Raw genomic sequence first — 12,681 nt, 5'->3', positions numbered from 1 at the left:
AAACTGCTTCATGGGCACGGGATTTTACTTCGGGCTTAGGACATGGCCAAGTGTCTTTGGGGACCACCATTCAGCCCACTACCCCTTCCTAAGTCCACCTCCCTCCCACGCTGTTCCTTTCAATCGCACCGGCCAAGCTCCTAGGCCTCCCCACGCCTGATGTACTTCCTTCCAAGAGCCTTTGCACATGCTGTTCCCTCTGCCTGAGTATCTCTTGCCTTATATTTGCATATGCAGATTTGCCTTATTCTTTCTTAAGGACTACCCAATTTTTCACCGTTAAGGATGTGCCATATATTGTTGATTGATACGCATCTTGGTTCTTGGCCATTTTTTTGCTGTTACAAATTGCTGCGATGAGCATCCTTGAATCTTTGTGGACATATGGGAATGTTTCTTCAGGATAGATGTCTGTCCATGAGCGTGAATAAATAAGTGCATTTAAAACATATTTAATTTTTTTTTGTAAATACTGCCCAGTTGTACACAAAGGGTATATTCAGGCTTTTTTGTTGGGGGGTTGGTAGGTTATCTCAACACATTCCACCAGAGAAATTAAGGGTAAAATTGGTAGGAAATGGAGGAAAATTTGATCAAGATTGGAAAAATGTAACCCCTTGGAACTGTTGTTATTTTGCACCCTGGCTGCACATTGGAATTACACGGGGAGCCTGGGTAACTACTGATGTCCGGCTCTCCGCCCCAGGGGCTCTGGCGCCTGCCCGAGCAGCAGGGTGTTAAAGCTCCCAGGTGATGCTGACCTGCCACCGAGGCCGAGAACGCTGTCTTGGGGAGACAATAGGGATGTGTGAGTGTGTGTGTGTGTGTGTGTGTGCGCGCGCCCGCACATGTGAGTTTCTGTGGACATCCAGCCCAGCTTCCTCTCTGATTTGTTTTTCCTTTTTTCCTCCTTGCCTGCCGTCTCCAGTCCATCCCCAGTGGCCTCACTCAAGTCGCATCTTTAGATGACCATGCATTCCTGGGAGCCTTTCTCAAGTCAGGAGGCTTTCTGAATGTATGCAGTTGCTTCGGAAGGAGATTCCAGTTTCTAATTTATGGCTAAATGAAGCAGAGGGGAGGCTAATCCACAAAGGTTAATCCAAGACCCAGGTGCATCTGACTTGGGAAACAAGCGGCTGCACAGGTCTTCGCAGGCTGAGCCCAGGGGGAGCCCGCCTACCATGCTCGGCTCAGCTGCCCTCCCCTGTGCCGGCCGGGGGGCGGGGGGGGGGCGGTAAGAAGGCTGAGGACAGGCGGGATACTTCCCCCTCAGGGTAGTCCTCTGCCCACAAAGGTAAATGAGAGCCGGCCACATGGGTGAGTGCATACACAGGACTGCGACCAGGAAAAGTACAGCGTGAGCCTCCTTTATGGACCAACACGCTCCTGCCATTAACTTCTCATCCTTCCCTACAGATAATCCTGTGTGCTGGGAGCTCAATAAGTACCTACTCTTTGCGCACACCAGACCAGAGGCTCTCAGACGCTGGTGGGCATCAGTGCTGCCTGGTTTGTTAAAACAGAACTCCGGGTCCCACACTCAGGGTTCCTGACTCAGTAGGTCTGGGGTGGAAGCTGAGTGTTTGCATTTATATCAGGTTCCCAGGCGGTGCCGAAGAGCCCCAGCTGGTGAGGCACCGGTGCAGTGGGGTCCCTGGACCCTCAGCAGCTGCATCACCTGGGGACTTGTTAGAAATGCGCATTTTCAGGCCCCCCTGATCCAGAACTTGCGATGTGGAAACTGTGGAGGTGGGTCTGGAGTCTGTGTTTTAACAAGCCGCCTGCCAGGGGGTTCTGATGTACGTGTACACTAACTTGTATGTATATGTGCGATTATACCTGTATCTACCCAGCTGTATTCATATTAAGCTAACCGCGAGCTCATGCTGACATCTCCAATGTCATTACCACACGATTCATTCGCTCTGGTCTCCCCTATTCCTTACCCACAACCTCCCTGTGCAGCAGTGAGGCCCTGGCTCCCTCCATCCGTTCACTGACGTGTCCAATCCGATATGCGTGTGCAACACTCTCAGCCCTGTTGGTCTGTGCCCGTGAGCCGCCTTCCCACCAACAGGAACGTAGTCATTGTGAACGGTTCCTTTCATCTTCAGTCTTACCCTCTCCAGTCATGTCAGGAGCTTCTTGAGTCAGCGCTTCCCCGACCTGCGCCCCCTCCAGTGAGGCTCTGTCACCCGTGGGTAATGCAGTTAGACTGGTGTGTGGTGAGTCCGCATGCTGCCTTGGGGCTGAGTGGTCTCCCCGCTGACAGACTCTCTTTAAATTAGCAGCCTTTAAGGTTCACTGTTCATGCTGCAAAGTTCTATGGGCTCTGGCAAGTAGGTAGTGTAATGTTGTATCGGCCATCACAGCACTGTACAGAATAGCTTCACCACCCTAAAAACCATTCTGGTCCTTCCTCACGGATTCAACCCTCTCTCCTCCCCAGACTCCTGGCCGCCTCCGATCTGTTTTCTGTCTCTGTAACTTTGTCTTTCCCAGAAGATCATGTAAACAGAATTGTACAGGATCTTGCTTTTACAGACTAGCTTCTTATACTTAATAATACACATTGGAGATTCATCCATATTGTTGCACCTTACAGTATTTTCATACCAAAACATATGTACCTTGTTCTTGAAATATTTCCTTTACAAAACCTGGTTAAGCAGAATAGTTAATACATTTTGGTAGAAGTCAGTGAGAAAGTGAAGCATGTTTACAAAGTTGGACACAGGACACGTAGGTAACATTTATTATTTGTTAAAATATCTTTTATGTAACATTTGTGGAACACAACATTGTATATACCACTTTGGGGATTTCTAATATGAAATGCTCGTACACTTCTGAAATCATACAGAGATGTGCTTCACTTTAAGAAAAGTTTTATTAGAAAGAAATTAATCTAAAAACAGATTAATCAGGGGCTCCTTATATGATTTTCATTTAGATTCCTCATTTTTTCAGGAGGATTCAGGATATAAAAAGATTCAGATTTCTCTGAAATTCTAATCTGTTCAATCTACTTGGAAACGCGGTTTACAAGTTTAGGAGCACATCCGTGTAGCGTACTAAATGGCGTGAAGTTCCGACATGGGCCTCTCTCAACCCAACACGAATTCCAGAAATCGTCCGCCGAGTGAGAGACCCCTCGGCGCCAGGCCCCCTCCGACCCTCCCCGTCGGAGGAGAAGGGCGGTGAGAAGATCAGATCGTGGCTCTGGCGAGGGCGTGCTGGGATGCGTCTCCAGGGAAGAGGCCCCCGTTCCGTTCCATCGAGAGAATCCTACGAGACGCCGGCCCCGAAGCGTGAGTTAGATGTGCCGTGGATGTTTCCTCCGAGCTATGTATCCGTTAGAATTTGGAAACTGTTTGGCTGTGGGTGGTTCTGACTCCCTCCCTCCCTCATCTGCTCACTCAGCCCTACCACATGCAAAGCACTGTGCTGCGTGCTGGTGAGTGTGGACTGACAAATTCTGCTTTTTTTTTCACAAGTGTTACGAAAATGGGGCACACTTCCGTTGCCTTCCTTTGTCCACGCCAGACATCGCTGACCCGCCAAGGCCTCTCTCCCGGGGTGACCTGTGACCCGGCCTCAGAATCTTTTTCAAACCACCGTCCGTCCGCAGGGTCAGGATGATACAAGCCGGACTGAACTATGCGATAATGGATCATACGCCAACCTTCAAGCAGGGTATTGAGTTACAGTTTTCATGCTCTCCATTTTCTCAATAGTAACTTGCTTCAGACCAGGACGATTGTGTCGTCTTTTGCCACCCTGATCGTAGGAAGGCACAGATGTGCTAGAAGGAGCTGGAGTCGGTTGAGGAAGCCCTGTGTGACTACTCCCGATTTTGCACTTGCAACACAACAGCCCCGCATTCTGCATTCCCCACCTGAGAATATTTTTAAATGGTGTGTGCTGGGTCAGTTGGTATGTCTTGACATTTCACGCAGAAAATGTGGTCCCTAACGTCAAGGTGAGTACCTTTCCCATGCGAGCCTCAGTCTCCTCTTCTGAAAGATGAGGAATTTAAATTTCTCTGCAGACCCTTCTGAAATAAGAGTCTATAGGGTCTAGAAGTGTCCTTCACACCTGTCATCTGACAAGAAAATAAAGAATCATCTGTCCTAAAATCTACATTTTTGATTGGCTGCGATAGTGGTGTGAAGCATGATGGGAAGTAGGGGAGGCCAGCATGGGCCACTGCTTACTGGGCTCCAGACACGACCCTGGGTGCTCCGTAGCCAGGATCCCCCCAAATCCTTTGAACAACCCAGCAGGATATGCATCATTGTCCTCACACCCCAGACGGAGAAACCGAGGTTCAGAGGAATAAAGGGCGCGGATCAAGGTCACGGAGCTGGGGAAGGGCAGGCTCTGCCCTGCCTCGTGGCCTCATCGCCAGCGTCCCTCCGCTGCTGTCCGTGGGCAGCCCGCAAAGGGGAGACCTTCTGGGCCAGTCGTTTTCTTGGAAAGTGTGGTTGGAAGCGGTGCTCCACTGTGGTCCTAAAGCTCCTGGAAAACTCCGTTAATGTCTGGGTTCTTTTAAAGCCACGTGAGCATGCTAGACAGTATGGTGAGCGAGCTGGAAGTGTACGCCAGTCACCTGGAGGAGGTGGTGGAGGAGAGGACCAGCCAGCTGGTGGCACAGAAGGGGAAGGTGGATAAGCTCCTGTCCGAAATCCTGCCCAGGTATTCCGGAGAACCGGGGCTTTTCTCCAAGGGAAGCAACAGCATCACCTCCTAAGAGGTTCCCAATGGAGAGAATATTTTCTTTGTTCTTTTTTTTTCCAAGAGTCCATCAGGGCCTTTGAAAATGGGTCGGGCACCTGACATGGAGTTCGGTGCACCCTGCAAAGGGAGGTGGCGACGCTGGCCCTGGAGCCCATAGGTAGTGTAGGTCTTGTATTTTGTAGTTTTTAATTTTTTCTGTAACTTTTATTTATTTCTTTTTAACTGCATTCAGGTGTTTCTTTATGCACTTGAGCTGCTTTGCTTAGTCTTCTTGCTCTCAGTCTTTAAAATACATGCTACCCACAAACTCCCAACATGAAATGTTTTTCTTTTGGTTCATTCATTCATATATGTCAAATGACTACAAAATCCATGCCCTGAGTGTCCCCGTTAAGAATGAGGGTTTTTGGAGACAATTTTTTAATAGTCATCTGTATATTGTATTGTATGTTCACCCCCCCCCCCACCCCAAGGAAGAGGGCAAAGGGAGGATAAATGGTGATGGAAGGGAGACTTGACTTGGGGTGACCAGAGCGTAGGTCTTTCTCGGGGTGGATGGTGGGTGCACCAACAGGAGAGCGACCACTAGATGGCGGTCTAGTTCCACGCATCCAGTCAATTGCTGCCTTCCGGGTATTTCAGTTGTACATCCCAAACCTTGACACAATAACAATATACACCCATGACTTGAGATTCAAAACCTGCTTTCTTATGGACTCTATTTTCACCTGTGCACTCCCTAAACCCTTGGAGGAAGCAATGCTGTTGAAATTCCTGCACCTTCCTATGTGTCTCCAGCAAAGGAATGGGGTCGAGGATTGCAATGTGTCAATGTGAGCCTGGTTGATTGAAGTAAAAATATTGATTTATGGATTTCTGAATGCTTACACTTGCTTCCACATCTGCAGACCGAGTCTTTATAATCAAAGCTCTGTAACCACAGGGGAAAATAAAGTACCCTCAGGGAGAAATATATTTTGGTAAAGGCATGTATGTGACCTGTTCCACCCCTACCTACCCCAATTAAAATGTCTCTTTTGGCAAAATGCAGGTGGAAAAACAGGTGTCAAAAGAACCCCTTTAGATGGTGGATTTTGTTCCTCAAAAACCTAACCCACTGAAGAAGCAAAAGGATCTACCAGGGTGACTTTGGGGGGGTCTGTCGGTGCCGTGAATGTGACACCGTTAAATAACGATCCTTTTCTCTGCTTGCAGCTCCATTGGAGAGCAGCTCAAGGCCGGACGAGCCGTGGGACCTGAGCACTTTGAGTCTGTGACCATCTTTTTCTCTGACATTGTTGGGTTCACAACGCTCTGTTCTCTCAGCTCCCCCTTGCAAGTTGTGAAGCTCCTCAATGACCTCTACAGTGTATTCGATCGCATCAGTAAACATCAGTAAACATCGCGATGTGTACAAGGTGAGCCCCTGGCCTCAGGCCCCAAAGGAGGACGCGCTCATCCCAGACGCCAGCCGAGAAGAGCAGGGCTCCGCTTCCGGCCGGCAGTCTGTCTGTTTTCACGGCAGAAACTCAGTATTGTCTTCCTGTTTGTTTTTTGGAAAAGGGCTTGATTAATCACAGATGTGTGTCCTTGTCAAGAAGCCTCCGTTGTTCCCTCTGTTTCCTTCCATTATTTCATCTCATGGTAAACTCATTTCTAAGAGAGGCATTGACCTTCTACTGGGATAGTCCTTCTGTTTCCCTCCTGACTATATTGCCTGCAGATTCAGAGAGATTTGGGGGGGGGGGGGGTGTTGCTTTTCTGAAAAGGTTGTCTTTGGGCCTTGTGTGGGTCTCGCTGCTGTTACTGTGATCCTTAGCAATTCAGAGGAAGATAGCTTCCCACGTTTCCACTCTCGGACTCCTAGCTAAAGGGGAGGCACCAACCCCCTCCCTGCCCGGTGCTACTCCGGGGTGTAGGAGCAGGTCACCTGGAGTAAAGCTGATGGTGGGCTAGAACAACAAAAAACGATCAAGTGCCTTCCTTCAGGTGGTGCTGATGATGGCCACTTGTGTTTCTGACTTTTCAGGCGAGGCCGGATCGTGGCCCATGTTTACACATGCCTGGTGGGCTGCCACAGAGCTCCAGTCTGACCATGACTCTAGCGCTCTGATGTGGCCCCAGGGCCAGAGAGATTCAGGGGGCGGTGTAGTCATGTTCCTCAGTGACACGTCCTCAGTGATTGGCCTGCAGGGCTCCTCAGAGATGTTGCCTCTGTGCAGGATGAAGGAAAGGGTGGTATGGGTAATCTCAAAGAGCAGGTCACACCCCCCCCAACAGGACCCGTCTGGGTCAGGAGGCCTCCCCTGGGGTTTCCTGCTAGTGCCATCTGCTCAGCTGAGCTCTGCACTCGAGAATCTAAAGTCAGTTTGTGTTCTAAAGGATGTGCTCGTGGTGCGGAGAGGCAGCCTGGAAGCACTTCGGCTTGTGCACTACTTGACTCTGTAATTTCGTGGTAACCAGGGGACGGAGGTGGTCAGACCACCCACCAAAGCCTGAGATGCCACCTTTACCACATTGTCTTTGGATTCTGCTAAAATGCAGATGGACCTGGAAAGGGCTGCATGGAGCGTTAGGCTTTGACATGTCATGCATTCTGCGTTGTAGATGAGGGGAACTGGCAGCTGATTTTATTAGGAGGCAACTGAAAGCTATAGATTAGGCAGGTGCACACATTATACTTGTGTATAAATGTTTGTGTTTTGTATAACATGTACACATGTATGTACATGTGCACAAGGGCCCTGTGTGGGGTGAAGGCATTTCATTTGGGTTAGATGGATTCCACTGGATGAATCCATGGGATCCTTTGAGCTTTACCCCATCTAACTAGTTTCAAACCTGGGTTGGCCAAATAGGGTCACCACCGGTATCCGATTTCAGAGGAAGAAGCTGTGACTGTGGGGAGGAGGGCTCGGGGCAGGAAGGCTTTGTGGAAGAACCGGGACAAGAGCACACTTGGGAAAATGCTGGGACTTGGATGGCACGGAGCTTAGGAAGTATGGCCCTTCAGAGTCGGGGACCTCAAAGCGAGGGTCGGCAATGAGGGACTGCCATCTCTGACCCCGCCCCCACCCTCATGGAGAGCTCAAGGCCACATTGGTGCTTTATTTTCAGGTGGAAACCATTGGGGATGCGTACATGGTGGCTAGAGGACTTCCCATCCGCAATGGAATCCGGCATGTGGACGAGATCGCTGCATTGTCCTTGCACTTCCTCAGTGCCACCATCCACTTCCAGACCGGGCACACGCCTCAGGAGAAGCTCAGGCTCTGGACTGGCCTCCACAAAGGTAGACAGCCAATAGCCTCACGGTCTGGGTGTATGTCCAGTTAGTGACATTGCTTGGTAACGACCAGGACACACAAAGACTCCCAGGTGAACCAAAGATGAGGAGGAGACCCATGCCAGGAGAGCTCTACTGAGCTGCTTTTCCTCCGTGCCTCTGCATCCAGCGCCCTCTGGCCTGGTCTGTTTTTGTCACACTCATCATGGGCGTGAGGCTTGGGAAGAAGTCACCTGCACTTGGGTTAATGATCTTCTGTCACTCTCTCGAAATTCTTAATAATTTTTGAGTGAAGGGGTCCCTTATTTTCATTTTCGACTGAGTCCTGCAAATCATGTTGCTGGACCTGCTCTCACCTGTCCTCTATGACTTAACTGAGATTAAACCTGACCGCAGTCAGAATGAATTAGTTCTGTGTTTGTACTGCTGCTGCCGCTGCTTTGTTTACATTTCCGGTGCAGGAATAATATTGCCATTCATTTCTGTCACAGCTAGCTCCGTTGTTGTAACAACACACCCTGGACTGGGTGGCTTAAACAGCAGACACTTTTCTCACCGTTCTGGAGGCTGGGCAGTCTAAGATCAGGATTGCAGCATGTTCTGAGTCTGGCGAGGACCACTTTCCAGCTTGCAGGTGGTGGCCTCTGGCTGTGCCTTCACAGGGTGGAAAGAGGAAGCTCTGGTGTCTCTCCCTGTCCTTATCAGGGCGCCAGTCCCACTGTGGGGGCGTGCTCCCATGACCTCCTCTAAACCTGACTTCCTCCCAGCGGCCCCGCCTCCACATACCACCGTACTGGGGGTCAGGGCTTCAACGCGTGAATGTGGGTTGGACACACACATTCAGTTCATGATGATTGATTGCATCATTCCCCACCAGAAGTCCGCGGGTTCTGTGGATTGCCTCTTTGTAAACCCTACGATCTATTGCCAAGCTTGGCCCCACAAGGGCACTTAACAAATATTTACTGAATTGCATTGTCGACTTGCTGTGTATCATGGAGTCCAGGACTGGTCTCTGCCCTTTGGTCCCTCCTGTGGCAGGCCCTGTGGTGGCTGGTGTGGTGGGCATCGCCATGCCCAGATACTGCCTATTTGGAGACACCGTGAACATGGCATCCCGGATGGGGAGCAGCAGCCTGCGTGGGTATCACTTACAGCCCTCTGCAGACACGTATCACTGTCCCTCCGGTCCCCTATCTTTCGCCCGCGGGTATTTTTAGAAGGCCCATTTGCATTCCGCCTGCTGGGTGTTCATTTCCAGGGTAGGATCGTTACCCACTTCAGGCAACGCTGACCACAGGCTTTGGTGACAGGCGTTTGCCCCGTCCTCTCTATGGGCCATGCAGACACGCTGCCTCCTCCCAAAACCACAAGTCCTAACCTGTCAGGCACGGTGAATAAGATCGTTTAAACGAAGAGCAGGGGTCGGCACACTTTTCCTGTACAGGGCCAGACAATAAATATTTCAGGACTTACTGGCCATAGTCTCTGTTGCTAGTGCTTAGCTTCTGCTGCTACGTGTGAAAGCAGCCATTTACAATGTGTAAAGGATGGGTGTGGCCACGGTCCAGCACACCTTTATTTGTAAACTCAGGTGGCGGGTTGGATCTGGCCTGTGGGTGATCCTTTGCCCGTCTCTGAATATATATAGTTTAGGTGATATTGAAGGAACCTATGGCCAAGAACAACAGGGGCCAGAAATTCTCTTACTTTACAGAAATTTCATTGCATTGATAAAACTGCTCTTTGAGCTTGTAAGGAAAGACTTTACAGATAAACTTTGAAAGTGGGAGCCCAGCCCTGGGGGGGGACCCCCCTGCATATGGAGTCAGTTCTGATCTCTGCTTCTACACTGAGCGTATCAAAGGGTGAGCAGCACCGGCAGTGTCTGCGCTGCGCTGGGGTGGTTGGGGGCCCGGCCCAAGACTCCCGCACTTCGGAGGGGTTGCCTGCGGCTGGCCGGCCAGCCGTGGGGGAACTTGAGCAACGCAGCCCTCCGCTCCGAAGCCGCCCAGCCCCCCAGACGTGGTGCTGAGGTCACAGCCGGGGCAATAACGAGACAGTGCCGGTTTCTGGCAGCTCTCCGGATTCACGTCTCTCAGAGCACTGCGGCCGCCCTGTGGGCAGTGGGAGGGGACGATCTGCAGAAGAGAGGCCCCACTGCAGTCAAGGTAAGACCGGGCCCCTACGCCCGCCTGCTCCCGTTTGGGTCTGGCTTGGAGACGCTGAGGAGCCAGATGGGGTGCACGAGTCTCTGTGCTGTGGTGTGGGCTGACCCCCACAGTATAAGTGGAGGCTCCTGTGGCAGCCAGGTCTTCTCCCTGAGGAGGAGACTGTGTCGTCCCCTCAAATGGCCAAACACAGAAGCTGCGGGGGAAACAGCTTGTCTCCCGCCCAGTGGGATGCCCCCTGATTTTCGCTGCAGCATCCCAGTCCAGTCTAGTCCAGTCAGGGCAACAGCAAATAGCAGCCCAGGAATTACAGTGCCCATGCTCCCCTCTGTCCCTTCTCTCGAGTCTGCAGTGCCCAGGTAGTGGGATAAAACCCCACTGGCCTGGGGGCAGCAGGCCCTCATCTCTGTGCATTTAAACATCTCTTCCCCTTCCCTCTGCCCTCTCCTCCTTGCTGGCATTCACTAAAATGTACTGTGACACACTCTCACCTTTCTGATAAACGTCGCTCTATCTGGGTGGGGAAGGGGTTCTCCTCTGGAGATATTCTTAAGAAAATCTTGGAACTGTTCACAGTGGTAGCTATGGGTGGTTACTATGGCACTGGGTGCTTGGGTGGCCGTGGGGGTCCAAGTAAAAGGGAAGAAGGAACCATTAACCCCTTTGTTTGCTGGGTCCGGCCCTGGTAGCTGTGTCTGATTAACTGACTTTGGAGAAGAGGGAGATTTTTCTGGACAGCAGCAGAGTAGCCCTGCCCCACTACTTACTAGCTGGGGGGCTGGGGGACCGGTTTCAGCATCTGCAAAATCGGGAGTGGTGACAGTACTGCTCTCCGAGGGCGGATGCAAGGTTGAAATGTGAACATGTATGTGAGGTGCTTCCCCTGGGGCCCTACTCATCACAGTACTACCTCCAAAGTATGTATTATCATGATTTAAAGATGTTCTTTGCAGCAAACTTTAGCCTCCACTGACCCTTCCCCCCTGCCATAGGCCGCCACTGACCATCTGTCTGGGCTTATCAGCCAGCCCGAGGGAATCCTCAGGATTTCGGGTATCATAAGGCCTTTCCCGCATCGGAGCAGCTCCTGGCTGGTTGCGGTTCTGGCTACGCATGGCGTTTCCGGTAAGCCAGCCCCGGAGAGCCGGGCTGTCTGCTCAGAGGCAGCCTCACTTCTCTGGCGGCCTCTCCTCCCCTGTGCTTCCCCAGCTGTCTCTTCTGCCTCCCACAGGGCAAAGGAGAGCAAACCATTGTCTGGCTGAAAGGCAAAGAAGGCTTCACCTCTCCACTCCCTGAATTTACTGAAGAAGAGGCTGAAGTCCCAGAGATCTTCTGAGGTGAGTCGTTTTCTTTAAAGTTGTTTGGGTGGGAGGTGGTTCCAGGAAAGTCTGTGGGATGCATGACATACACCATGTTGGGGGTGTAGTTCCTTGGTATAAAGTCAGATTCCCAGTAGGGGGCACCATCTAGCCGGCCTGGGGCAAATGTGGAGTCCGATGGGCTGAACATAGTGAGTTCATCGCCAAGGCTGCCAGTAAGACTGCCCTCGCTGCCAAATAATTCCGGCTCATTAGCTTGCGGGTTGGCAGTTTTGTTATGGGAGAGGGGAAAGCTGGAGGAGAAAGCATGGGGCTACCCACAGGTGTGGCCCTGTTCTGCCTTTTAACATAAAGGTGGCTGGCTGCTCCCTAATCTTTTGTGCTTGTTTTCCTAATCAGCTGCTCACACTGCAAGGAGAGGGGAGCTCCTATCAGAAGGCATCTCAGGAATGTTTTCAGGGGGTAAAGTTCTGCCTCAGGTGGGAGCGACCGCTGAAGTCTAGTAGGACCAGGATTTCAGTGATGGCTGCAAGCAGACAGAACACCTGCAGGCCGTCGCTGGAAGGCCTGTGTTCTGCAGCTCTGACCTCCGTTTATCGCTTAATTTCTTTCCTGGCCACTGAGCAAAAGGTGCAATCAAGGCTTGGCTTTTAAATAGAAATTTTCATTCATTTATGTGTTTAATTTTGGGGGGGGGGCGATCTCCAGCAGACAAAGGTGAATGAGCCCATCCATTCTGCTATGAGTGTGTCCCCCTTTACACAGAGAATAGGATTCCATGTTGTTTGATTTCATGGTTCCTGTAATAGATTCCCTGAACCCCGAATGCACTCAGAGTTTGTTTATCCCTTGCAGCTCCCTGCATCCAGATTGCCTTCCGTGCGGCTGCTCTGAATGTGGCGAGCAGTTTGAATGATGTGTCGCGTTTGAGACGCTTTCCTGTTGAATTCCCCGTGAGTGACCGGAGAGGGGAAAACCAGCGGGACGCGGGAGGGTCTCTCCTTAGCCTGCCCGCTGAGCTGCCTGTGTGGAGCTATTCTGGAGTTCCGTATAGGGAAACAAATGGCCAATTGGTCGATTGAGAGCATTTAGTACCAAATGTTGCAAAACGTTTGGTGGAACTCTTGCCTTCCTTCAGTCACGGGGACGTTAACCAGTGGCAGAG

At 51.1% G+C, this 12,681-nt stretch overlaps 1 protein-coding gene across 1 annotated transcript in view; it reads left to right on the top strand.

Annotated features, from left to right (window-relative positions):
• The window catches only part of LOC114497038 (guanylate cyclase 2G-like), a 30,946-nt gene that overhangs the window by 16,447 nt on the left and 1,818 nt on the right, over window positions 1–12,681 (top strand). The window contains 7 exon segments of the mRNA XM_036027527.1: window positions 4,556–4,698; window positions 5,956–6,135; window positions 6,770–6,806; window positions 7,858–8,032; window positions 9,068–9,166; window positions 10,106–10,197; window positions 11,429–11,534. Coding sequence (XP_035883420.1) covers window positions 4,556–4,698; window positions 5,956–6,135; window positions 6,770–6,806; window positions 7,858–8,032; window positions 9,068–9,166; window positions 10,106–10,197; window positions 11,429–11,533 — 831 coding nt within the window. The 3' untranslated portion in view covers window position 11,534.

This window comes from Phyllostomus discolor, chromosome 5 (genome assembly GCF_004126475.2).
Source record: "Phyllostomus discolor isolate MPI-MPIP mPhyDis1 chromosome 5, mPhyDis1.pri.v3, whole genome shotgun sequence".
Taxonomy (NCBI): Eukaryota; Metazoa; Chordata; class Mammalia; order Chiroptera; family Phyllostomidae; genus Phyllostomus; species Phyllostomus discolor.
The sequence above is the reverse complement of the archived record's forward strand: the minus strand, read 5'-3'. Positions and strand labels throughout refer to the sequence as shown.